This window comes from Talpa occidentalis, unplaced genomic scaffold, assembly GCF_014898055.3.
Source record: "Talpa occidentalis isolate TD23 unplaced genomic scaffold, MPIMG_talOcc4v2.1 talOcc4.14, whole genome shotgun sequence".
NCBI lineage: Eukaryota > Metazoa > Chordata > Mammalia > Eulipotyphla > Talpidae > Talpa > Talpa occidentalis.
Genome location: NW_023601433.1, coordinates 27,014,546 through 27,042,293, shown reverse-complemented (window position 1 = coordinate 27,042,293; position 27,748 = coordinate 27,014,546). Strand labels below are relative to the sequence as shown.

The window sequence follows — 27,748 nt, the reverse complement described above, 5'->3', positions numbered from 1 at the left end:
AAGAGACCATGAAATGGACCCTAGTCTTATGGTCTCTACTAGAGATTCTAAGATCTGTCTGTGGCTTGAGAGACGGTGTTTCCTGTGCAGACCAAACACACAAACACAAATGCAAACACAATTCCATCTCTACCGTGGGCTACTGCTCTGGTTTGGTTCACCCCCTCATCATTCACAGTCCACACATGGGAGTGAACTTTGAGGACTTGAGGAGGGAGCTGTGGGGTCAGAGTTCACACTACGTGAAAGGCCATAATTTCATCATCACACAGGGGACTCAGTCGTGTAACTTTAGGCAATCGTTCTTGTTTATGTTTAAAGAAAGCATGGGAGAAATCTCTTTAATAAAAAGACAAGGTAGCAATTCTTGATGACACCAGAAGAGTGAGATATGAATGGAAGATGAATGCACTGACCTCACCAACACTCCTCTCTTTCTCTTTATAAACCCTCCTCTAAAGAATGAAAGAAACAAGTAACAGGCAAGAGAAAAGATTAGCAAAGACATATCCGATGAACAGCTAGTATAGAAAGGATACTAAGAAATGTGATCAGTAAAGCATGAAAATACAACCCTTAGAAAAGGAGTCTGAGTGGAACGAACACTTGCGTGAGGAAGATGAAGGATGGCAGGACCCAGGGGCAGGAGCTTGTCATCAGAGAAATGCCAATGTAAGCCTGATGAGAGGGAGTCCCCACGTGCCCTCAGACAGGCTGAAGTAGAAAACTGGGCTGAGGAGAAGTGGTGTCCTCATGATGGCTGATGGTGTGAAGTGCACAGCCACTCTGGAAAGTATTTGCAGGTCATGAAGAACCAAAACCTGCATTTCCCACATGGGCCTGTGGTGGTTCTCTGGGCATTTATTTCAGATCTTGAAAAGTTATGTTCACAGAAGTTCTACTCACTAATATTCACAGCGCCTTCGTGCGTAGGAGCTTCTCCTCATTCTATCCAGAGAGAGAAAATGACGGTTAACCCTACGTTGTTGCATGGATCATGGAATCCTACTCAGAGAAGCAGAAGAATGATCTCTTAACAGCAGAGGGCTCTAGGGAGCTTTGTGCTAGTGACAATGCCAGTCGTAAAGACTATACACACAGGGACTCTATTTTTTCTCACATATCAGGCCTGAAAAGACAAATTTTAGAAATAAAGAACCAGTTAGTATTAGCACCTATTTAGGATGGGGGAGGTGTGTTTATAAAGGACAGCACGAGGGACCCTTGTCTTGAGGAAAGTGTTGGTAGCTTATTCCTGGGATGGACCAAAGCAGCCACTCCTACTACCTTCGGGGAACCTGTGGGTTGGGAAGGTTTGGCCATTATACAAATTTACCCTTCTGTAGGGCTCCACACTAAGTTGGGGAACAGCTGTGGGGTAGAACAGGTGCCTGAGGAAAAATGGGGTGAGACCTAGCTTCTTCCACGTGCTTGTCACATCAGAAAGGCAAGCTGGCCTCCAAGCTCTGCAATCACAGTCACCTCCTGGAATTGACCCCACGCAGCTCTAGTCCCCCCCTGTGGTCTCTCCTGGCTGGCTCAGCACTGCAGGGGCCTTCCAGGAGACTGGGCCTAGGCTGAGCAGGGCCTGAGGTGATATCTGACTCCAGTAACCTAGCAGTTGGAGCCCCAGACCCTCTCATCTTTATCTCCTTCTGCCATCCTCCCCTTATATCCCAGGTGTACTTTGTCCCATCCCGGGCCTGTCATTAGAATGTGCGTGTGTGGCCTGTGTCGTTGGCTGTTTGTGCATTACTGAGTGCATGGAAGTTTCCTTGTTAAACAACCGTCCCCTTTGGAAGAGTGATCACAGCTTGGTCTCATTTTACAGGTGATGTTGGGTCCTTCCTGTGACAGCTTATGCCCCACAGACAATGACACTAGGAGTTCACTACTGTTTTATATAAGATGTGAGACTTTTGAGATTCAGACCTGGCTAAGAAACCGTTCTGTTTAGTCTCTATGGTCTCTCAAATTGCCCAGGGTCATGGTCTGTGCACAGGGAAGAGCTCTGGGGACTGAATGGTCAGGAGTCCCCTGGGGAGGTTGATCTTTCATCAATGAGCAGGGGCAGCCCATGACCAGACTGTGACCAGAGAAGTGAAGACGTGAGAAAGCTCAGCCTGACCTGCTGATCTGTTAACGTCGGGACAGAACATGTAAGCGGAAAGTTTCACGGAACAGCTGATATTGCTGTCAAGGGCACACGCACCCTAATTCACACATTCCCAGATGACTGTACCCCTTGCTTGAGTCAATAAATGTTCTGTTACCTGGTTGCTCGGGGCACAGACTTTGGAGACAGATCTCCCAGGGCCTGCAGGTGTAAAACCCACAAGCCTAAATAAACAAGTTTCCTCCTCCTCTCTGAGTGAAGCTCGCTTCCCTGATGGAATTCTGCCCTAACAGTGAGAATCCACTTCCATCTCTAGAGGGTCTCTGAAGTGAGGAAACAGCCCTCCTTCCAGGGCCCAGAGGCCTGGAGTAGTGTGCCTGCCCCTCCTGACATGACCTGAGCAAAGTAGGTGCAGCACGAGCTCACAGTCAGCCCAGAGGAGGGGGAGGCACAGGGCAGGGGTGCGGGTGCCCCTGATGTGCCAGCACAGAGGGTCAGTTCCTTGGCACAGGCTCTATGGCTGCATTTTCCAAGTGATACCCCTGCATTCTGGTGCCCACCAGGGACCTGGGGGCACAGTGTGATTCTGACCCTCAGAAGGTGGTCACTGTAGCCTGAAGGAAGGCCTGGCTGTGCTGAGTTCCTCTATAGCTGTTCTGGTTCCCAGACCCCTGGGCAGGCAGGTAGGTTTCCCTCTGAGGCTCCTGGGCAGCCCCAGCCTTTGTTGTGGCTGCAGCTCTGCTGCCCCCTGCTTCTGAAACAGAGCTCCTTGGAGGAGCTTCCTTCCTTTAAGTCACTCCAGAGCCCCTGTCAAGGAGAGACTGTTGAACAGAGTCCAGCCCTCCCCTCTACCAGCTGTGATCCCCTGACCCTCCAGGCAGAGTGCAGCAAGATACAATATGGGGCACAGGGGGGCAGGCACATCAATTTTTTGAAGCACATCCCACATCCCAAATAACCCCTAGCTGGGGATATTTGCTCAGTTGCAAAACTGAAAAGTCTGGAACTTGGGTGATGCTCTAGGGGATCCTGTCATCATGTCTACTCAGATTCAGGAGGAAGCCTCCCCCCACAGCACGGGGAGACTGATCATCACCAGGAAATCCTGGAGCTTCCTGACCTAAACTCAGTTGCACTCACCCCATCACTGTTCATGAGTCATTTATTTAACCAGTGATTTTATTCACCATCATTCTCAGAGTTCATGTTCCAAGGGTTTCTACCTCAGCCTAGACTGAACTGGTGCTTAGATTTTTTTTTAATTCAATATATTTTATTTTATTATTTTTTTACATCATTGTTCATTTTTAAACAATATTTGCTTCCCTCCACCCCCTCAGGTGTAGTCCCCATAGAATTTCCTTCCCCAATACACCCGAGCACCATCACCTCATCCCCTGTGCTCCTCCCTCCCTCCCTCTCACCCCTCTCTCTCCTCCTCCCCTGCAGGGTGTCTCTGATTTATAATTGTCCGTTTTTGCTTTGTTGTGTTTTGTACTGTTATTATTTATTTTACACTGATGTCTTATTTGGTTCCCCTGTATTCCTGTTATAAGTGAACCAATATGATAGTTTTTCTTTTTCCTTCTGGCTTATTTCACTGAGCATAATTCCCTCTAGTTCCATCCACATTGTGACGAATGGCATGAGTTTATTTTTGAGTCTTTGTATATACTGTGGTTTTTCTCTCTGCAACATATAAATTGTACAGCTTCATTTCAATCGATAACTTCTGCTCTTACTGTGATATTTTGATTATTTACAATGAAAGTGGACATTCATATATTTTAAATACCTTAGTATTTTTCAAACATGCTATAATATTATTTTAAACATTTGATAGTATTTCCTTTTCCCATCTTTTTTTTTCCTGTTGTTTCATTTATCTGCTTCTTTTTGCTTGAATAGCATTATGATTCCACTTTATCTACTCCCCCTTTACTTTGCTACTAACTGTAACTTGTCATAATCTTATTGTAATTCACAATTTAAATTAGGTGATATGACAACATGTCACTTCAGAGTATTAGACACTTGAACAGGTTGCCATAACTTCTTTTCATTCATTTTGCTTCAATTGTCAAACATTTTACTTTTATCAGCTTTATAAATTCCACCCAACATGGTCAGTGCATTTTGTTTGAGAGAGGGATGTTCTTAGCAACAGATTTCCATATTAGCATCTTGTCTCTGCAGTTCCACTTCTGATACTTTTCATTCCTTCTTGAAGATAAAGATTCTCTCTGGTATTATTCTTTTTTTATGATTTATTTATTTATGCATACAAGAACTGGGGGTACAGGCCAGAGGTCTGGGGGAGGGGAGAGGATTCACCAGAGACAGAGTGGGGAGCAGAACAGGCAGATCAACTGAAATACACTGCTGAGGGGAGCAGCAGGTGAGCCAGGAAAGGTCTGCTGCACCATGTGGGCCTCTTCCTTGGCTGGGGATCGAACTCATGCTGCAGTGGCTGGGGATAGCTTCATAGGGCTGTGTCTTAACCCCATGCACCACAAGGGAGGCCTCTGGTATTATTCTTTCTTCCTGTGGAGGTTCACTATTGTTTTCTGTCTTATTACTCTTCTATGTGGAAACCCTGTCCTTTCATTATGGAAAACGAAACAACTTGGTGAACATTTAGATCTTTTCTTCCTTTTCATCTTAGAGATGTTAATCACCGTCCACTCACCTGCATTTCTTCTCATGAGAAATCTGCTTCATCCTCATGCTGTCCCGCTTCCATAATGTCCCTTAGCTCTGAAGACTTTTAACACTGTCTGTTCCACTGTTGTAAACAATGCTGTTGTTCTTTAGTAGCATTTATTATGCTTGTTGTTTACTGAGTTTTGGAAATGGTGGTTTAGAATCTCACATTCTACTGTGCTCATTTGTAGAATACGCCTGAATATTTTTTGTCCCTACTCTCAGGAACCGATGGGAATCATCATAATCATTTATTTAGTTCCCTTATCTACAAATTAGAGCAGCTGGGTGATTTCAAGGCCAGTTCGGGATCCTTGATATTTTTTCTTATTAATTAGAACCTTATTTTCTTTATTCTTTCCTGGAAAGTTTTGATTGATGGCAGGTTTTGTGAATGAGTCCGTGTGTGGGGCTGGAGGTCTGTGTTCATTTCTAAGCATTTTATTTTATTTTATTTTTTTAAAGATTTATTGATTGATTGATTGATTGATTTATACATACATACATACAAGCACTGGGTACAGTCAGAAGCGCGGGAGGGTGAGAGAATTCACCAGAGCCAGAGCGGGGAGCAGAGCAGGCAGAAGGACCGAAGTACACTGCTGAGGGGAGCAGCGGGCGCAAGGAGAGGTCTGCGCGCCATGTGGGACCCTCCTCCGGTGGCCGGGGAGCGGCCGGGGAGCGGCCAGGGAGCAGCCGGGGAGCAGCCGGGGAGCAGCCGGGGATCGAACCGGCCCTGAAGAGGCTGCGGGCAGCTTCGCAACCCAGCGCTCAACCGCTGCGCCACCAGGGAGGCCCTCTAAGCATTTTAAATATCTCTACTCTGTAAATGACTGGGCACAGTTCGATCTTTGCTCAATTTCTTTTATACTTTCTAGGAGGCCCAAAGATGGCTGTGAGCGTGGACTCATCCATACTACTTTTATTTATTTATTTATTTATTTTTAAGATTTATTTGTTTGTTTGTTTGTTTGTTTGTTTATACACATAAGCACTGGGTACAGTCAGAGGTGCGGGAGGGTGAGAGAATTCACCAGAGCCAGAGTGGGGAGCAGAGCAGGCAGAAGGACCGAAGTACACTGCTGAGGGGAGCAGCGGGTGGCAGGAGAGGTCTGCGCGCCATGTGGGACCCTCCTCAGGTGGCCGGGGAGCAGCCGGGGATCGAACCGGTGCCACATAGGCTGCGGTCAACTTCCCAACCCATCGCTCAACCGCTGTGCCACTGGGAGGCCCTCATCCATACTACTGAGACAAAGCTTATCCACTTATCCAATTACTCACTTATCCAACTACTGAGACAAAGCTCTCCTGGGTAGGAAAACTGATGCCTTAATAGGAGCTTTCCTCTCTACACTGGGCCAAAGCACCTATTATGGTGTGCAGGTGAGTGTGTGTGTGTTTTCATGTGTGTGAGTTTGTGTGTGTGTGTGTCTGTTTGTGAGGGAGCTCCTTCTGTGCCTCAGAGAGCCATTCCTCTAGCCCATCCTGATCCTCCCACATACCTGTGCTCCCCAGTGCTCTTGGGAATCATGCACAGTTCAGGGTTCTCTCTGCACTTTCTCTTTCTGTATCTTCTGGAACTACAATCGATCACAACTACTGGGGGCAAGAAAGCACATGGGAGCCTCTTCCTGTGGTCTTGATGTCATTTTGTAGTTGTTGGTTTGGAGAGGGGGATCTTTGGGTTACTGTGGGAAAGTTTTCACCAGAGCTCCCCTTTCATTGGCACATGGCGCGTTTCCCTATGTTTTTGCTATAACACAGAATTATTAGTTATATGTTATTACAAAAGGAGAGAATGGGCTTCCCTGGTGGCGCAGGTGGTTGAGCACCACACTGTGAAGCTGTCTGCAGCCTCTGCAGCACCAGTTCATCCCGGCCAGACAACAAGTGTCCCACATGGTGTGGCAGACCAATCCTGTTGCACCTGCTGCTCCCTTCAGCAGTATGTTTCATCAGTCTGCCTGTTTTGTTTCCTGCTCTGTCTCTCGTGAATCCTCTCACCCTCCCATGCATCTGGCCTGTACCCCAGTTCCTGTATAAATAAATAAATCTTTAAAATATATATATATATATATAAAATAAAAGGGAGAGAACAATACGGGCACAGTTATAGACACAAGCAGGCAGAAAGGGCTGCCTAAAAGAGGTGGGTTTGCTAAGAGAGAGGCCTGCATGGTCACAAGCAGGTGGCCTTGAGGAGAGCTGCCTCTGCTGAGGGAGGTCAGTGAAGAGGAGCCCCAGCCTGGTACATGTCACGGGAAGGCAGGAAGGCTTCTGCCCTGCGGAGGGAGAGAGTTGGCGAGAAGCAGCTGCATAGGCACAGGTGGATGCTGCCCTGTGTCAGTGCAGAGACTGCACTGATATAGTCTTCTCTTTGGGGGGGCTCACTCCTTTGTGGACTGGTTTGTTTGCTGTTGATTTTTAATAACTATGTAGTATTTGAAAGGACCAAAGATTCTACAATAACCTTAATCTCCACATCTTCCCCTTCAGGTTCAATGCTCCTGACACTCCCTACAGCAGTCTGATACCTGCTTAGGGCTTGTGCTTTCTAGTCTAGGCCTTGGTGCCTAAGGATCTCAGTTCCTATAGCTGGGTTAATGGATATATTAATACCTTCCATCCCCACCTCTAGCTCATGTGAGAGCAGGTTTCTGATCTTCGGTGCCTCCTTTCTAGTTTTTCTATGCTTATACTCCCAGGCTCACTCTCCTGACCTGCCTGGCTGATACTGCCTAGAGGGGTGGGGACCCAAGGGATCTCAGATATGGGACCCAGGTGTGAGCTGCTCATGGCCATTTCTCCATCTGCACGGGGCTAGAGGAGACTGTGATGTAGACAGGGAGTTTGTGTCTCACTTCCCCATGGCCTTGTGTCACTGTGGATAGTTACTGCTGCCGTCCCACACCCCACAGTAATAGTCAGCCTCGTCCTCAGGCTGGATGTTGGAGATGGTCAAGTAGCGGTCAGCCCCTGAGCTGGAGCCTGAGAAGCGATCGGGGATCCCCTGCCCCTTGCTGTGGCCTCCATCACTCCAAACATACATCACATACCGCGGGGCCCTCCCTGGCAGCTGTTGATACCATATAATGTAGTAGTTGCTGTGCTCCCTGCTCAGGGTGCAGGTGAGCTTGGCTGAGGCTCCAAGGGAGGCAGATGCAGAAGGGGTCTGGGTCAGCACAGGCACAGCACAGAGACCTGGAACAGAAGATTCAAGAACCATGTTGAGTGAAACTGGACAGATATCTTTACTTGGGGTGAAATACTGGGACAGAGACCCTGAGTGTCTGGGCTGCTCTAACCTGAGGAGACCATGAGGGGCAGGAGGTAGAAGGACACCCAGGCCATGGTGGAGGCTTCCAGGAGCTCTGGCCTGAGGCTGCCCAGCTGCACTGGACTCTCCAGGCTCCTGTCTTATCCTCCCTGCCTGCAGCTCCAGGAGGCGGGGCAGCCAATGCAAATCTCTTCTCAGTCCCCAGGGTGTGTGTCTCAGTCTTGTCTGAGCCCTGAGCCTAAGGGCCTCAAGCTGGTGATTTCCTGAGGTCAGAGGAAGGTCCAGGTGTGAGTTTCATTGTGGGAGCTGATTTTACAGCTCAAGTGTCTTCAGAGGGAGCATCAGTCATGCCCAGTGCACTTGAGCACAGCCCAGTGTCTTGGACTAACTGGGTCTCCAAAATAGGCCCACAGCTCCCCCTGGTGCCAGGATGAATGTCATCCTGCATGTGCTGACAGTCACCAGCATGACTGCTTCTGAGCCTGATGGAGACCAGGCCCTGGATGAGTGTGACATGGGCCCCTCACCAGACACTCAGAATAACCCACTGCAGCCTCTGCTCCTGTCTACTAGGTGAGGAAACAGGAAGAGGGTAAGTGATTTTCTCTAAATATCAAAGACCAGGATGATGGGTTAGAATTCCCACCTCAGAGCCCTTTATTCACCCTCCTGGCCTCCCCTCACTTGTGTCTTCCTCCTTCCCTCATCCCAGGCCTCCTAAGCCCTCCTGTCAGGACCCAGCTTCTGTATTCAGGAATCTGTCCTCCCTGCATCTATGCAGTGAACACTCAGATGCTAAAAGTTCTGGAATCTGATTCCCAGTTAAGTCTGAGTCTGTGCTCAGAGTGGGAAACCTCAGAGTGGGTACCCTCCTCCTGTTCCTTCTGGAGCAGACACACAGACCCTGTGTGGGTGGGACATGGAGACCTGAGAGCTTGGTTAGGCTCTAAGTATCAGGCTCCTTTCCTGACACTTTAGGATGAGGATCCTTTTCCAAGTAGGTCAATACCATGGCTTTTGTAGAACTGTCAGGTAGGCACAGGAGCATTTGTTCTAATGTATTTGTCCTCAGGCTCCTGCTGCTGAAAATGTACAATGTGACTCACTGACACATGGCTGAGATGCTGTACCTGGACCCCCCGAGTGGCCCTGTGCCCCTGGGCACAGACACCCCTAACACACTGCCCCTCCCAGTTGTGTGTAAAGAGGTGACTGAGACTGGACAGGGCCACGGGCCTCAGGCCTGTCCTTTCTGCTCCCATTCGAGCACCCCACACAGCCCCTCCCCTGCACCTCCACCGCTCCCTGTGCCCCTCAGGGTCTCCAGGGACTGCTGGCTCCTCAGGGCCAGTCCTCACACCTTCGCTTCTTGGTCTCCATGCAGTGTGGCCGGTTGTTAGCACCACCCTGGAAGAAGGACTTTCCCAAAGTGACCTGAGCTTGGGAACTCGGCAAAGATCTCTCTGTGGAGAGGACAAGTTATCTGACTTCAGTAACATTTTCTGATGATCAGCCACCACCTAGATCTATTCCAAAGTATAACTTTATGATTTGTCATGGGATTGATGGAAATGAACTTCTCTCTGAATGGGATTCTTGTACCATTAATATAAGGACACTTGTCATTCCTTACCCTGACTCATAATACAACTGTATTTGAGGCTGACACTCATCTTTAAAATTATCACTCTATTGAGTATCTTTTCTTTGAGAGCGGGATTAGTGTGGACACATGTTATAACAATTCCCTCATTGCTGAGTGGCATGGAGAGTGGAGCTGTCATTCCTCCCCAAGGAGACCCAAGGTTCATGGGACCCTCCATTGCCCCCAACTGTTACAGTTACCTGAGGAAAACTCACCCTTCCACCTGCTCTATCCTGTGGTGGATTCAAGCCACACGGGGTTTTAGAGCATTATCTGTGGGTAGTTCCACTACACGTGCTGTAGTTCTGAATTCCAACCACATTTAAAAGACTTAGTATAAAATAATTTAAATACAGTATATATTATACTGAATATTTATTGAGATAAGAAAATTTTGTCTATTTGAGTTAAAATATAATATGGGGCCTCCCCTGGTGACACAGCGATTGAGCACTGGTCTGCGAAGCTGCCCGCAGCCTCTGCAGCGCCGGTTCGATCCCCAGCTGCCGGCGAGGGTCCCACAAAGTGCACAGACCTCTCCTGCCACGCCTGCTGCTCCCCTCAGCAGTGTATTTCGTCAGTCTGCCTGTTTTGCTCCCCGCTCTGGCTCTGGTGAATTCTCTCACCCTCCCACGTGTCTGACTGTACCCAGTGCTTGTATAAATAAATAACTAAATCTTAAAAAAAACTTAAAAAAAATAATATGAACAACTTCTACTCACCTTTCTAATCATTCAAATGTGTAAGCTGGAATTTTTAAATTAAATTGAAGGTTCACATTTTATTTATATTAGACTGAAGTGCATGGCAAACATTAACAGTCACTTGACTTTGAAAGAGAGACACCACCAGACATTAAGGAGAGACCGTGACTCAGCTCTGAATACACAAACAGAGCTGACAGGTTGGTGGTGAGGAGTGGGCACTCTGAGGCCAGAGTATCTGCTGTGGGATCAGTTGTTTTCTAGTTTTGACTGCAGGCATATTGTACATCACTCCATGCCTCAGTTTCCCCATCTTTGAAATGGGTGAAATGAGGGATTTTTACTAAAGGATTTAATAAAAATATCAGGAGATTTCAGTGGTTAGATACATGTTTAGAACATATGAATGTTTCTCTTTTTTCTTCTATTAATATCCTTATCCACATCTCTTCTAATATAAGCATAGATACTGACATTGAGGAAGATGTAAAGGAAATAAAGAAATTTGCATTTGAGACATTGACAAGGTTTCTATTTCACAGTTATACCAAACTGTGCATGTATACACATGTCCACACACACACATACACAAACACAGTCCAACATATACAATGTCCTTGGCATAGACAAGCAGGAAGTTACATCCTCCCATATCCCTGCCCTGGTCACTAGGCCTTTATGCCAAAGGGCAGGATCATGGATCCCCAAACATGGGACACATCATGGGGTATCCGGCAGAACCAGGAAATAACTGCTTCATGCTTGTCCACACACTGTGAGGTGTGTCATTTCAGCAACATTGTGACCACCCCATTCTGAGCAGGTGCCCTTGTCCTCTAGAATCTGGAACCCTATCCTTCACATGTCTTCTGTCCCCTGCACAGAGGACATCAAGGAGACTGGAAGGGAGGTGTGGCCTGAGGAGGCTCAGGGTGGGCTAATGTCACTGAGGTGAGGGGAGCTGGGGCACTGGTAGCAGAATCATCTGATTCTTCTCCTTTCCAGTTGGTCCACAGAGGCACGAGGTGCTACAGAGGCTCTGAAGGATCCATGATCACAGTAGCGCTGAGCTGGCTGGAGACCCAGGACCTGCAGATGCAGAAGAGAGCAGCAGGGATCCTGGGGGCTCATCCAGGAAGCAGCTGAGAAGTCTCCCTTCCCCCACTGAGACAGGAGGCAATGGTCTTGGCTCACTTAAGTTCTGATGGGAATTCAAGGAGGCCACATGTCAGAGATTTGTCACTGTGTGATGATGAAACAGCAGGATGGAGTTGGAACAGTTATTCAGGGGAGGGGGAGGGTCCTTGTGGGCCATCAGTCCTGCCCACCTGATTGATCCCCGAGAGTTTGGTGGTGTAACCTCCACCTGCAGTGTCCTCAAGGAGAGGGAGGGCCTGACTGTGAGGAGACAGTGTTGTTGGTTGAATTGGGTGGACAAGTTTATCCAGTTTTCCTGGTCCTTATAATTGGGGTCATCTGGAGACAGACTCAGTAGGGAAATGCCATGTGGGGAAGGAAGCAGAATCTACAAGCCGAGGAACCACAGCAAAGTAGCCGTTGCTGAAGAGAGGCATGGACCAGATTCTCCTCAGAGTCCACAAAAGTCTGAACAAAGCAAAACAGAAAACGATCCCTGCCAATGCCTTGATCAGACATTATCCACAGAACTGAGTCAATCTGTATCTCTTGTCAACCCCTAGTATTGTTAAGAGGAAAGGATTCCTGAGCAAACTCCATACAGGTTTTGTGGACTCCACCCCCACAACACTGGGAACTATAAATCCCTTGATCACCAAAGGGTGGGTTGTGAGGACCTGAGGGTGGAGTTAAGCAGCCATGTTTTCTTGTTTGGGTGTATAACCAGCCATGTGGGCAGGGGTCACTCTCTTGGCCTCATGGCACTTGGCTTTTCACCAGCTCTCAGCAGGTCATTGGGATTCCAGGTTAGCAGAACGGGTAGGACACATTCATGAATTTATCTCCTTTTTTTTCTCCCTGAGTTATTCATTTATTCATTGCCCCTTCTCTTGTAAATAAACCTTTTATTACCCTTTTGTGTGTGCCTGAAGTTTAGCACTAATAAATCCTTTTGAAGCACATGGGTGAGGACCCACAACCACACAACCCATTTCTTATCAGGGTTGCCCTGAAACAGTATGTGGTTCTCTGTCACTGCAGCCCTAGAAATGACCCTATCACCCCAAAATCTCTTCTCCTGGGCTTTAGCAGTTGTTCCTTTCAGGACCGTCTGTCTCTGGTATCACCAGCCCCAGGGCTGAACCTGCTGCCATGTGCTTCCCTCCTTCAGTGTCTGACCCTCCTCCCAGGGGACTGTCTCCAGCGCCCAAGCAGCAAACTGTCCTCTAGAGTCCGAGACCCTCTGTCACCCCACCTGTTCCTTTTGGGGTCACTGTGAGGTGCGATGCCCATAGTCTCCAGGGCTCTATCCCACAGAATATTCTGTCATTTCCATGGGAGTTGTCAGGTTGACTATGAAGTTTCATCAATAGTTTCCATGGTGAGTCCCTGATCCTGCTCCCTGAGGCTGAAGCTGGGCAGGATCTGCCCAGGCCTGTCTTGTCCCCTTGCTTGAGAGAGCTGTTGGGTATGCAAATCAGTCAGGGCCCAGGCTACTGCTTGGGGAGCTTTGTGGATTCAGAGAAGGCTCAGTCCTCAGGGACACACAGCAGGGAGTGGTATTTTTGAGAGTCCACACTCCTAGCTTAGGGTTCCTCCTTCTCCTGCTGGTGTCATGTCCATTTGAATCTCCTCTCCTAGGCTTTGTCCTGGCTTCTCTCTGGAAAGTCCCAGCCACATCAGATTCAATGGTAGCCTGTGTGTTCTGATCTTGTTCTAAAGGTGATATTTACAGGTTTAGAGTCAGCTCCTGGGGCACCTCCTGCAGAGGTGTCCACTAGTCATTTCTCATCTATGTTCTCAGTATCTTGGCTATGCACCAAGATGGTGTTGCCAGTGCCAAGTCCATGACCATCCTATGGCTGTCCACAACCTGATGGTCATGTACAGCGATGCCTCAGGTGAGCCTAGTTCACTCTTCCTCCAAATGGGCATGTTCATGTTTGCTTTCCACTTTGATCAGATGAAGACCCTGCACCTGGTCTTGAGGGAAATAGGGGCCACATAGAGAGGGTAATTCACTCATGGGACCATCACCTCCTGATTGCAGCTTCTGAATCTAAACCTGAACAAAGGAAGCCTCTGTGCCTACTGCACCCAGTGCAGGGAGACACCAGGGGGCAGCAGAGAGCCACCTGCATCACGGTTAAAGCCTCCCTGCAGCTTGTGATGTGGGGAGCATCAGTCACCAGGAGCTGAATCAACAGGGGTCATTTTTCTACAGTGTCACCCTTGACAATCATGTCCTCATATCAGACTCTGTGGCTTCTGATCTGAGGCTTGTAGAAACCAGCTTGTTTCTCTGGCATGTACTCCGACAGGACTCTGCTCTCCGATGCCCCTTCGGAGCTCTGCCCGGTGTCTGGGGGCCTGGTCTTCGGACCCTCTAATCAGGCTTGGATACCCGACGTTAGGGCAGGGACGCAGCACAGGGGGAAAGGTGGCTCTCTTCATGGGGAGGGCTAGCTTTTGAAGCCAGGCTGTCTGCGGGCAGTAGGTAGATAAATGAACCCTCTGTTTCAGAAGGGGTTTCCTGCTGCTACATACTGTCAACCAACCCTCTTGCAGCCCAGTGGTTTCCAATTCTTAGCTTTCAGCAAAAGTAGAAGAGCATGAAAACTGTCAGCTAATAGACTAAAATTTTCATCTAATAGAAATTTTCATCTCATAAGCAGAAGTTGTGTAATACAGTGTCTCTCACCAACCTGAGCTCCTCCCTAGTTCCATGCAAAAAATCTTCGTCATTGATGGACAACTTTTATCATCAATGACCAAGATTTTTGGCATGGAACTAGGGAGGAGCTCAGGTTGGTGAGAGACACTGTATTACACAACTTCTGCTTATGAGATGAAAATTTCTCCAAGTTTCATAAAGTGGAAGCCAGGACAGAATTAAAGTCAGACCTTGATTCATTCTAGCAGAAAATTGTATAGACTGGTGGATCCATAAACAAACACTATTTGATATTTATTTATGAAACTCTTAATATGTGTGTTGTTTTGATTACATTTTACTACTAGAAGTTTTGACAATGTGGAAGAGAGTCAATGAACACTTAAAACCACAGGAAAAAAAGCACTGTTTTTTCCCAGAATGAGTGGCATTTTATTTTTTTCTTTATACTTTTTTCTTTTTTTTTTTAAATTTTATATATATTTTACATCAGTCTTCGTTTTTGTACAATACATACTTTCTCCTCTCAGGTGTAGTCCCCATGAGATTCCTACCACCAATTCACCCGTGCACCATCACCTAGTCAGTCCCTTGTGCTCTTCCCCACTCCCTGTTTTGATCCTTTTCTCTCCTCTTCCCCTGCAGAATGTCTCTTATTTATAGGTGACTATTGATTTTGATTTTTTAATTTATTATAACTACTTTTTTTCTGATACCTTATTTATATCCTGTGTGTTCCTCCTATAAGTGAAAAAACCATCCAATATTTTTCTTCTACTTTCTGGCTTATTTCACTTAGGATATCCCTTCCAGCTCCATCCAAATTGCTGTGAATGGCCTAAGTTTATCTTTTTGATTGCTGAGTGATTATCCATTGTGCATGTATAATCCACATATTCTTGATCCAGTCATCTATTTTGGGGTATTTGGGTTAAGAAAACACATTTTTAAATGTCTATTTTTATGATAGATGTAAGAAGGGATAATGAATGAGAGACTCCTAGGCACAAAAATATGCATTAGATCATCAGTAAGAAGTATGGTATGGAAGCTAAGTTAAAGATGGCAAGAAGAAACAGTTGTAAATAATAAAAAAAAATTTCAAAAGAATGGCCATCTAAACCTGATGATATTTGTTACATCTAATAATGTAAAAGAGTGATGTCGTGTTTTACAAATGTCTGATGAAAATGCTCAGATGTGAACCTACAAAGGAGCAGAGAGTCTGGAAGACATGGCTGCTGCCCCACCCCTCTCCTCCCAGGGAGGGCTTTCTCTAACAAGCAGGCCTTGGGCTCTAGTGCAGGGTGATCCTGAGCTAATAAGAGGAATGACCACAAGGTCAGAGGCCACCCAGAGCCAGACACTGTCCTTCTGAATCTTGACTCCTTTCAACATCCCAGGACAAGTGAAGAGACTGAGCCTGGAGATGGTCTTGGCTGTCCTGGAGCCTTCGTTAGAGGGTCCTTGCATCTATGGATGCTGACAAGAAGTCTCAGAATTCAGAACAGACTCCCGCCCTCTCTATTTCAGCAGGGGAACAGCAGCCCTGAGAACAAAGAAGCTGCTTGGATTCTCCCAACCCTGAAGAGGACCCCACAGGAGGCCTCAGAAGGCTGTGGGAGTGAGCGCCAGGCCAGGGATAGAGGTTCTTGTCCCACTTCCCCATCTGTCTGTGTCACTGTGAGTAACGCCGGCTGCTCCCACTGCCATCACCTGCTGCACAGTAATAGTCAGCCTCGTCCTCGGCCAGGGTCCCGCTGATGGTCAGGGTGGCCGTGTTCCCCGAGCTGGAGCCAGAGAACCGGTCGGGGATCCCTGAGGGCCGTTTGTTATCCTCATAAATGACCAGCACAGGGGCCTGGCCAGGCTTCTGCTGGTACCAGTAAGCATAATTCTTATCCAAGTTGTCTCCCTGACACGTCATCCTGGCCGTCTCTCCCAGAGACACCGACACTGAGGGTGGCTGAGTCAGCTCATAGGAGGCCACAGATCCTGCAAGGGAGAAAAGGAGAGGGGTTTAATATGTAGGACCCTTTCTCAGAGGACCTCCCTTGCCTGGTCTGGATTCAGATCCAGTAGTGTCTGTTCCCCTGAGTGCCCCTGCCTCAGTGTCCCATAAGCCAGGCTGATACATGGCAATTTTGAGACATGAATAAACACCCTTTCCCTAATCTTGATGACTCAGACCTTAAGGTTCACACTAAATGATGGGTACAGTGAGGGCTGACCACCCACGCCCCCTTCCTGCACAGGGTCATGAACATCCTGCCCCCACAGGCAGCCCTTGCTGAGCTCAGAGTCAGGGCTAGGATGGTCCCAGAGCCCTGGGAATGAATCTGGGCTCAGACCTGTGCAATGAGCCAGGAGGCCCAGGAGCAACGGGGTCCAGGCCATGGTTGCGTCCCTGATTCTGCTCCCTGAGGCTGAGCCTGGGCAGGTTCCCCCCAGGCCTGTCTTATCCCCTTGCTGGAGATTGCTGCTGGGTATGCAAATCAGCCAGGGCCCAGGCTGCTGCTTGGGGAGGTTTGTGGTTTCAGAGAAGACTCAGCCCCCAGGGACACAGGGAAGGAAGGGGTATTTTTAAGAGTTCCCACGCTCGGCTTTGGGATCCTTCTTCTCTGCTTGTCTCACGCTCTGGTTGAATCTCCTCCCTAGACTCTGTCCTGGCCTCTGTGCTGGGCAGCTCCTTCCCAGGTAGCACTCAGTGTGGAGTCTGTCTGTGTTTTCTGACCTGGCCTGAGGGTGCCATGAGGGGGCTTAGTGGAGGCAGGTCCCACCCCAGGGAGCAATACCTGAGCAGCAGAAAAGAATAAACCTGCTTCCTTGCACAGGACACATGGAGTCATTGAGGTTATTATATTTTCCTTGGGGTTGTGTCCTGAGGCCAGTGATAGGGGCTGTGCCTCAGTATCCCCTGTGTGCTAAGTTCACACAGGTATCATGTGCTCCCAGGAAATACTTGGTGACACTGCGCAAACTCAAGAGCAATTGAAATGAATGTTCACTCTAATTAAGTGCGTTTACTTGCCTGTGAAAATGTATTAAGTAATAAAACATTTCAGTTCATAAAAAGGGAACAAAAGTGCATTGAACAACTACTTGATGCCACGCTCTCATCCAGGAATATGGAGCAGTTTTTTGGCAGGACAGGGACGACTCAAAGCAAAGGGAGGGAGGAAGACTATGTGACCACAGAAAAGTTAAGGGTGAGGACAGTGACATCATTTTATCTGGACTGGGCTGTGTGTGTGTTTGGGGGTCCAGGACTGATATGTCTGAACCTGTGTCAGTGAAACCAGCAATTCTGCAAGATTCAATCAGAAGTCCATGGAGTCTGAAGATGGTGCATGATTGTCAAGGAAGACACTACAGGAAAATACCACCTGTTTACTCTGGTATTTGCTCATGGTTACCAACCTTCCTGTCCCAAACTCCAGGGTGCTTTAAAAATCCTGACACATATGGCTCTTTCCTGCCTCCTGGTGGCCACTCTGCACTGGCTACAGGAGACACAGGGGAATCAGGAGTTAGATGAGGATTCAGAAGCAGCATCTCAGGTGGTGACTCCCTGATCATGAGATGCTGACCCAGGGGTGAAATGTTCTTCCATAGTTGGTACAAAGTTTTCAGATCACCCATGAAAATCTGAGCACGTCCATTTAGAGGAGGGAGGTTCAGGGCCCACCTGAGACACACCTGCAAGAACTATCCTTTCACAGGGTTGGCACTGGGGAGAACAGGATTCAGGGAATGGCTCTTCATGGTGCCAGCTGTGTGTGCAGTGCCATATGGGGCCTAGTGGTGACTGTACCCAAGACAGACAGGGGAACTCCTCCAGCAAGTGTTTGTTGTTGTTGTTTTTCTATTTATTCTTAATTTTCTTACATTGTTGTTGATTTTGCACAGTATTTGATTTCTCCCCTCAAGTGTAGTCCCATAAATATCCCACCACCACATACCCGTGAATTGTCACCATGATCCCATGTGTTCTTCCCACTGTTTGATCCCTTTTTCCTCCCTCTCCTCTGCTTTAAGCCTCAGATCTCTAGTTGCCTACAAGTTTTCCCATGTTTTCTTCTGAAACCATATCTAATAGATTCAGGTAGTATATTCAGGTCTTTTTCCCATTTCATGTTGGTTTTTGTACATGGAATGAGGCAGTAGTCTAGTTTCATTCTCTTACATGTAGCAGTCCTGTTTTACCAGCTCTATTTATTGAAGAGTTTGTCCTTGTTCCAGGACATATTCCCTGTTCCTTTGCCATAGATTAGTTAACCATAAACATGTGGCTTTATGTCTGGGTTTTCAATTTGATTCCATTGGTCTGAGTGTCTGTTTTTATTTCATGCTTTTTCTATTATTATGGCTTTGCAGCATAATTTGAAGTTTGGGAGAATAATACTTCCTTCTTCCTTTTCTTAGTCAGGAGATCTTTGGCTATTTGAGTTTTTTTGTGATTATATATGATTTTCATCAATATTTGTTCTATTTCTTTGAAGAATGCAATGGAGATTTTTATTGGAATGGCATTGAATCTGTAAATTGCTTTTGGTAGTGACACCATTTTCATAATAATTCTGCTGATCCAAGAGCAGGGAATACCTTTCCATTTCTTTGTGTCTTCTTCCATTTTTTTAATCAAAATTTTGTAGTTTTCTTTGTATAGGTCTATACCCTCCATTGTGAGGTTTAGTACTAGTATTTAAGTTTTTTTGGTACTGGTCTGAATGGAATGGTTTTATTTACTTCTTTAGATGTATTGTTTACATAGAAGAAGGCTACTGACCTTTGTGTGTTGGTTTTGTAACCTAATTTACTAAACTATTTTATTGTTTTAATTAGTTTTCCTATAGAGTGTTTAGGGTTCTCTCTATATTGACATCTCATCAGTAAATAGTGAGAGTTTTACTTCCTGTTTCTCTATTGGAATTCCTTCTACATCTTTCTCTCACATAAATGCTCTAGCTAGGACTTCTAGTATATATTGAAAAGCAGTGGTGAGAGTCCATCCAACAAGTACTTGTGAACCCCACTTCAGTCTTGCACACATTGCTTCTGGGCTATGTGGCATGAACATGACACTGTCCATGCTCTCAGGAGATTTCATAGTGTGGATGGAGCAGAATAGTAGACATAGCTGGTTTTCAGACTCAGCAGGTGGTCCTCGTGAATCTCCCTATGTGTAGCTCCATCTATGTCCCAAGCTAGACACTGTTCACCGGTTCCTATAGAATGCATCAACCACATGGCCAGTTCTGGCAGAATTGTTATAACTTGACTGAGATTTTTCTATTGAACTTTACCTTGAATTAGAGAGAAATACTGGATTACTACAGAAAGTTTCCTCTTGAATGATAATGTGATAGCTGGAGCTACAGCAGCCATTTGATGTCCTATGTTAAAAAAGGACAGCAAGCCCTCCATAGTGGGGCTGCAGAACCAGAGTCTAAGAAGATCTGGCTTCTCATGGAAACAGTGGGTATATGGATCACATCCATCTCATTCCATTGTTATTACAGGGGGAAAAAAAATCTTGACTGTTCATGCTTAGGGTTGTATTTTATTGACGTTGCATATGAAAGAGATGTCATTTCCTGACCATTGGAAAAATGATTCACAAAAATTTATCAATTAATAAAAATAATAGGAGGAAGATATGTGCAGTCAATTAATTAACAAATGACAAGTGCTAGGTGGTGACAGGCTAGAGAAGATCTCTCTGGAGAGAAGACTTTGGAGCTGCTGTCAGGATAGAAAAATGGCATAAGTAGTAGGAAGTATCTTCAAAAAGATTTGACTCATTTCCCTGTGCGGATGAAAGTATGGTCATTTATAGTCAGACACCTAGACACTAAAACTTAACTAACTCCCTGTCTTTATATTTTCTCTCTTCACAACAGGGTCTTGGCCAAGAGCTCGGCTCTTGGCCCCACCCCTGCATCTGCACAGCCAGTTTGCGGGGTTGGGGGGGCATGCTCCCCTTCAAGGTGGTGGAGACTGGGCAGCATCTGGGACTGGGGTGTTGGGACGGGGAGTCCTGTGTAGACTTGGGGTCTGAGGCAGCGGAGCCCAAATGGCACCAGTGGGCAGGAGCAGGGGACAATCTTGTGGACTCCAGGGTGGAAGAGTCTTCTCATGCTACAGGAGCTCAGCATGAGGTCAGACAGCCCAAGCACGTGCTCCTATGACTGACCTTCAGCTAAATCCAAACAGGTGGGAACAAAGCACCCATACACAAAACCAAAATTAATTGGAAAATATCTCTCTCTCTCTGGACTGATATGTGTCTGACTAACGAAACTTTGCCAGGAATGTTACCTTTCTCAGTCCTAGCTTTCCTCCTTTCTTCCTTCACCTCCATAAAACTTATCTTAGCCCCACGATTGGGGAGACAGATTTGAACCTTTAGTCCCCTGTGTCCTTGCCTGTCAGCTCATAATAAACTTCTTCTATTGTTAAATGTCAGTCACAATATTGGCTTCTATATATGTTGGATTGGAGACTATTGGTCTGTAACAGGGAAAGTTCTGGCTTTTCTGAGGATGAAAGCTGGTGAGACACTCAGATAACTATGATTCAAAGTCACTTCAGTTCCACTGTGACAGATTCTTATAGTTCTTTGCAGCAATGATCATTGTGTCTTCCCAGGGGAATCTGCAGGTGACACATCAGGTTCTCTGGCAGCAGAACAGCATAGAGGTCCTCTAGCACCAGCCTTGTTTTACACAAGTGGGTTCAGACCAGCCCCCTGGCTACTCCTGTAGGGAACTGGGGCCTGAAGTTGGGATGTCACCTTTCCCTCTCCTCTGCACCATCCTGCAGCCAGGTGTGGACAAAGAAGCTGCCAGTGCATCAGACCTGGGCCATCTCTCTGAGGTCCAACAGTAACACAGAGGAAGGAATGTGTACCTGACAGAAGAGGGCAGGGTTGAGAGAGAGTGAGAAATACTCCCAAGATCACCTTTGGAGGTAGTGAGAATAGTAAATTCTGGGAAGTTGAAGGCTCAAAATAGCACCCTTTTCTGAGTGTAACGGAATCAGATAAATGAGGAACGGAAATGGGAAAATGTCCAAGCCTGAGGCCCTCTGATGAAGGGGCTGTGGGGACCCTGCAGCACTGGGGCAGCTCAGGCGCCCAGGGGGCAGTTAGCTCCCTGTTGACTTTGGGTGGCTCAGACACCCCCGGATATATTAATCCAAGTTAGAAAAACTACCGTGGCCCTTTCATGATGTTGACCCTAGAAGCTCTGAATTCTTGCTTAGATTCCCAGAGATTTGGTATAAAAACATCTTGTTAATTACCTGCCTATTTCCCGCAGCTGATAAGAGGATGAAGATCTAATAATCTACTGTCAGTTATCAGTGAAATTCTGAGGCATGGCTGATCCTCCCTCCCCATGTGCTGAACTTCCCACCAATTAGACATTAGTTCCAGAGTTTGTCCAGAGAATACTTGCAGAAAGTTTCTTTTTTCTTAGTAAAAATGTCCACATTTGCATTTGTTCATTATCCAGGTGACTTAAGGTAAAGTTTCTAAAGCAGCAGCTACACTGACATGAACAAACGAAGCCCGTGGTGCAGTTTAACTCAGGGCCCAGAAATGTGTTTCACTGGAGATTGAATCAGGCCCCAGCGGCCTTGACATCACATCAGATCACCTGGGTGAAGAGTCTCATAGCTGTATAGACCAATAGTTGAAGAAGGAAAAAAAAAAAGGTAATTTTTGAAACAAAATATAAAAAATGAATTTCTCTCTCTCTGGGAAATGTTTTCTTCAAATTTTCACAAATGTGTACATGCATATCTCCTTTTACTTCTACAGCAGTTATTTTGATTCTGCTGTATAATTCAAATACTTTCAATTTATCAATTCAAGTGTATATAATCCTACAGTTTGTGATATCTTTACTGAGACGTGTGCTCATCTCTACAGTTAACATTACCAAAAGTTAACATTACAAAAAGTTAACACTAAAATGAAACCTAACCCCTGCTCCATTTCTTATCTGTAATACCCTAGTCTTAACCACTTCTTTCATCACATAGCATTTCCTACCTGCAGTCCCACTGGAGTATGGAGCAGGATTTCATTCCACTTCATGGCTGAGTAATATTCTATGTTATGGACATACAATGCTTAGTTGACCCTTTCATTCATTGATGGATATTTGGTTTATTTCCATCATTTGGCCATTGGGGATAATAATTTCGCAACGAAAATTCCCGTACACCTTTTCTATGGGTATTTATTTTTATTTTTCCTGGGTTTACACTATGAACAGAATTACCTGATCCTTTGATATCTTTAGGATTAGTCTTTTGAGTACTTAACAGACTGTTTATCAAGATGGCTGTGCCGTTGACACTCTGATAGTGTAAAATGTTTGAATTCTTCTGCATTCATGTTACCACTTGTTATTTTCTGACTTTTCAGTTATCCACGCTAGTGTGTACAAAATAGGATCTGAATTCCATTTCTTTTTTTAATATTGTCAAAGCATATTTTATTAGGAAACAGAAAGAGAAAAATAAACAAGTGCATAGTCACAGGCAGGCAGGAGAACTGCTGAAATAGCATTTTCTTAATGACGAATAATGGTGCAGACATCACAAGCTTATGGCTATTTTTATATTTCCCCCAAAAGTGATCTCGTCAGATTCTCGGCTTCTATAACTTCATCATTATTATTATCACCATTGTAAGTTTTATCAATATCGTCATGAATCTTATGTGAAATGTGTACTGTGCCTGTAATTTCTCATTTTTAGGTTGTCTTTTCATTTCCTATGTATTATTTGTTGAAGGATAAAAGTTTTACATTTCAAGAAAGTCACTCCCCTCCTGCCTACCTTCCAACATGAAGGGCAATGGTCTTCATCTGCCTCCCTTGTACATCCCTTTGGTCACTTCTACAGTCTATCTCTGTCTTTCTATCTGAGGCCACTGTGTCATTTTATTCCAAATGATAAACCCTGCAAGCACAGGGTAGGTGTGCATGTGTATGATGCATGTGGGGCATTGACATATGTCCCCACAGTCCTCTGTCTCCATCTCCTACAGGGAAGGCCTGTAGGAAACCCCCCACCATAGGAGCCCTTGACTGGCCTTATTTGGGACACAGTTACTGTAAATTCTCAGTCACAACTGGTAACTGGAGTGGGGAGGGTAGAACAGTCTATGAGTCCCACAACTCTGCCATCCTTGTGTCAGAGGTCACTGCAGGACTGAGCCCTGATGTCCATCTCAGTTCCTGCTCTGCTCCCTGTCCATCCCTCCTGAGATACCAAGACCACCTCAGCCACTTCAGAGTCACCGTGGCCCAGGCAGCTACCAGACTCCCTCAGAGCTGTGCCCTTGTGGGACCAATCAACAGGGGTGCAGGGCTGATCCCCTCTGACCCAGTTCAGGTCAGGTACCTGGACGAGGGTCACTCAGTCCCTATATCTACTGTGGAGAATCAACCATTCCAGTGACCTGCTCCCCACCCAAATCAAGTGACAATGAGATGGTCTCCCATGAGGCTGAGACACATTGGTGTTACATATCTCCCACATCATCATCCACTTTCCCCTTCCCTGCTGCTGGGGTCCCAGTGGTATGTCCTGCTCAGTTCCTAGAAAGGCCTTGGGCAGATGTAGAGCCATTTTGGGCACCACAAGCTGAGAATTACCACATAAGAGATCCCTGTGTGCCCCTATTTGTCCTGCTGCAGACCTTACAGGCACCTCAGTGCCCAACTGGACCCTAGTCTGCACCCTCCATGGGGTAAGAATTTTCTTTCCATCCTCCCCTGAGGATGAATGTTTTCTGCTGAACCTCATTCCTGACAGGAACCCTGCTCCCTCCACAGGGACCAGGAAGCAGGACACTCCCTGCAGATAATTCTATGAGCAGAGCTCGTTCTGTGGGATCAGGGCAGTGACTCCTGGGGACATGGTCATTGGCCTTGCCACTCTCTCAGTGTTAGGATACTTCCTGTCTCTCCCATCATCACCCCACAGACCTGACGGGAGGACACAGATGCTATGTTGTCAAAGTGACCTTCATGACCTGTGTCCCTCTCTGTCCTGCTGTCTGGGGAGGAGGTCAGAGCCACAGGGTTTGAAGGAGAAGAGTAAAGATCTCAGGGTCCTGCATTGGACGGGTAGTAGCTCACCCTGAGCACTGTGGGGAAAAGAGGACGGGGGAGGGAGGTTTTGGCCTCACTTCACCTTTGTCTATGTCACTGTGGCTTAACCTACTTGGCCACTGATTGTATGCTTCTCACCACAGTAATACTCAGCCTCATCTTCTGGCTGGATGTTGGAGATGGTCAAGTAGCGGTCAGCCCCTGAGCTGGAGCCTGAGAAGCGATCGGAAATCCCATCTCCCTTGCCATGGCTTCCATCACTCTTCACATACATCAGATACCGTGGTGCCCTCCCTGGCAGCTGTTGAAACCATATAATGTAGTAGTTGCTATGCTCCCTGCTCAGGGTGCAGGTGAGCTTGGCCGAGGCTCCCAGGGAGGCAGATACAGAAGGGGGCTGGGTCAGCACAGGCATAGAACAGAGACCTGGAAAAGAAAATGCAAGAACCATGCTGAATGACACACCTCACAACTGTGGTTGCGGGGCACATGCTGGGGAGCCCAAACAACTGGGCTGCTCTGACCTGTGGAGACCATGAAGGGAAGGAGATAGAAGGACACCCAGGCCATGGTGGAGGCTTCCAGGAGCTCTGGCCTGAGGCTGCCCAGCTGCACTGGACTCTCCAGGCTCCTGTCTTATCCTCCCTGCCTGCACCTCCAGGAGGCGGGGCAGCCAATGCAAATCTCTCTCCAGTCCCCAGGGTGTGTGGCTCAGTCTTAACTGAGCCCTGAGCCTAAGGGCCTCAAGCTGGTGATTTCCTGAGGTCAGAGGAAGGTCCAGGTGTGAGTTTCATTGTGGGAGCTGATTTTACAGCTGAAGTGTCTTCAGAGGGAACATCAGTTATGCCCAGCACACTTGAGCACAGCCCAGTGTCTTGGACTAATTAGGTCTCCAAAATAGGCCCACAGTGCCCCCTGGTGCCCAGGATGAATGTCATCCTGCATGTGCTGACAGTCACCAGCATGACTGCTTCTGAGCCTGAGGGAGACCAGGCCCTGGGTGAGTGTGACATGGACCCCTCACCAGACACTCGGAATAACCCGCTGCAGCCTCTGCTCCTGTCTACTAAATGGGGAAACAGGGAATGGGTAACTGATTTCTCAAAATAATGAAGACAGTGATAACGGGTTAGAGTTCCCAAACCCAGATCACTTTATTCACCCCTGCTGCCCTGCCCTCACTCGTGTCTTCCCCTTTCCCTCATCCCAGGCCTCATGGGCCCCTCCTGTTAGAACTAGACTTCTGCATACAGGAGTCTGTCCTCCCTATGTCTATGCAGTGAACACTCAGATGCTCACAGTGCTGGAACCTGATTCCATGTCAATTGTGAATCTGTCTGTGCATCCTCCAGTTGCTCCCTCTGGGACAGAAAACACAGGTGCTGTGTGGGTGGGACTTGGGGAACGGAGATGCCTGGTTGGGCTCTGATGTCAGGCTCCTTTCATGACAAGTTAGAACCAACATTCCTATTGTAATTTGGTGAGGCAATGACATTCCTTCATTAGGAAATGAAGTTGAAGCCATTTCTTTTTAACTTATAGTCTGAAAATGCCCTTCCCCTTAATATCCTGAACATATGTATTTGTCTTCAAAGCATTTGCTGCTGAAAATGTATAATGTGACTCACTGACTCAAGCTGAGATGCTGCACCTGGACCCACTGGGAGGCCCCTGTGCCCCTGGCCATAGACACCCCTGACACGCTGCCCCTCCCAGTTGTGTGTAAAGAGGTGACTGAGACTGGGCAGGACCACGGCCTCAGGCCCGTCCATCCTGCTCCCAGCCGAGCACCCCACACAACCCCTTCCCTGACGCCTTCTCCATCCACGTGCCCCTCAGAGTCTCCAGGGGCTGCTGGCTCCCCAGGGCCAGTCCTCACACCTTCGCTCTGGGTCTCACCGCAGCATGTGGCCGGTTGTTAGCACCATCCTGGGAGATTGGACTTTCCTGAAATGACCTGAGCTTGCAAACTATGCAAAGATAGCTCTCTGTGGAGAATGAGAAGTCATCCGAGTTCAATAACAGTTCCTGAAGATCAGCCAACACCCAGATATATTCCCTGAGATCAAGGTAATGATCTTCTCTCAGAATGTGATTTTTTTTTAAAGATTTATTTATTTATACAAGAACGGGGGTACAGGTCAGAGGCGCCGGAGGGTGAGAGAATTCACCAGAGAGAGTGGGGAGTAGAATAGGCAGACAGACCCAAGACACTGCTGAGGGGAGGAGCGGGCTAGGCAGGAGAGGTTGGCCGCGCCATGTGGGTTTCTCCCTGGCCAGCCGGGAATCAAACCCGCATTGCAGAGGCTGCGGACAGCTTCACAGCACAGCACTCAACTCACTGTGCCACCAGGGAGGACCTCTGAATGGGACTCTTTTTAACACTGTATCAGTAATTCACATGACACTTGTCATTCCTTACACTGACTCATAATACAACTGTGTTTGATGGTGACACTCATGTTTGAAATTGTGTGTATTGACTATCTTTACTTTGAGAACAGGAATTGTGTGGACACATGTTATAAAAATTCTCTCGTTGAGCCTCCCTGGTGGCACAGTGGTTAAGCTCTGGCTGCGAACCTGCCCGCAGCTTCTGCAGTGCCGGTTTGATCCCCGGCCACTGGCGAGGGTCCCATATGGCGCACAGACCTCTCTGCCGCCTGCTGCTTCCTCTCAGCAGTGTGTTTCGTCAGTCTGCCTGTTCTGCTTCCCGTTCTGGCTCTGGTGGATTCTCTCACCTTCCTGCACTTCTGACTGTACCCAGTGCTTGTGTAAATAAATAAATCTTAAAAAAAATATATTATCTCATTATTGTGCGGTCTCAGTATCCTGTTTGCCTGGAGAGTGGAGCTTCATTCCTCCCATGAGGACACTGCTTCACGGCACCCTCTATTGCCGCCAGTGTCTGGGTGGACAACTTCAGGTACAGTTGCCTGAGGAAACTCAGCCCCAAACTGCTCTATCCTGTGGGGGCCACTAGCCGTGGGAGCATGAACTCTGGGTAGTTTCAGGAGAGACGCGCTGTAGTTTCAGACGCTCTGAAATTCCAACCACATTTAAGAGACTTAGTATAAAATAATGTAAATACAGTATATGTTATATTAAATACATATTGAGAAAAAAATTTTGACTAAATCTGTTAATATAAAATATGAATTACTTTCACGTGGGATGCTAATCTTGAAAACACATACCTGGAATATTTAAATTACATTCATGGTTCACACTTTATTTATATTACTGAGGTACCCTGGGAAGTCACACTATTGGTCACTTTACTTTGAAGAGGAGACTCTCCCAGCATGCTAAGGAGAGATCGTCCTCAGCTCTGAAACCACAAGCAGAGCTGGCAGTTT

At 47.0% G+C, this 27,748-nt stretch overlaps 3 gene segments (V, D, J or C); all 3 read right to left on the bottom strand.

Moving 5' to 3' along the window:
• Positions 1-7,697: 7,697 nt before the first annotated feature.
• On the bottom strand, positions 7,698-8,170 carry LOC119244060 (immunoglobulin lambda variable 4-3-like). The segment is given in 2 exon segments: positions 7,698-8,020; positions 8,125-8,170. Coding segments are annotated over 2 exon segments (369 nt in total).
• Positions 8,171-15,934: 7,764 nt separating this feature from the next.
• On the bottom strand, positions 15,935-16,653 carry LOC119244059 (immunoglobulin lambda variable 3-25-like). The segment is given in 2 exon segments: positions 15,935-16,251; positions 16,608-16,653. Coding segments are annotated over 2 exon segments (363 nt in total).
• A 7,839-nt stretch (positions 16,654-24,492) lies between these two features.
• On the bottom strand, positions 24,493-24,959 carry LOC119245227 (immunoglobulin lambda variable 4-3-like). The segment is given in 2 exon segments: positions 24,493-24,815; positions 24,914-24,959. Coding segments are annotated over 2 exon segments (369 nt in total).
• Positions 24,960-27,748: the final 2,789 nt, after the last annotated feature.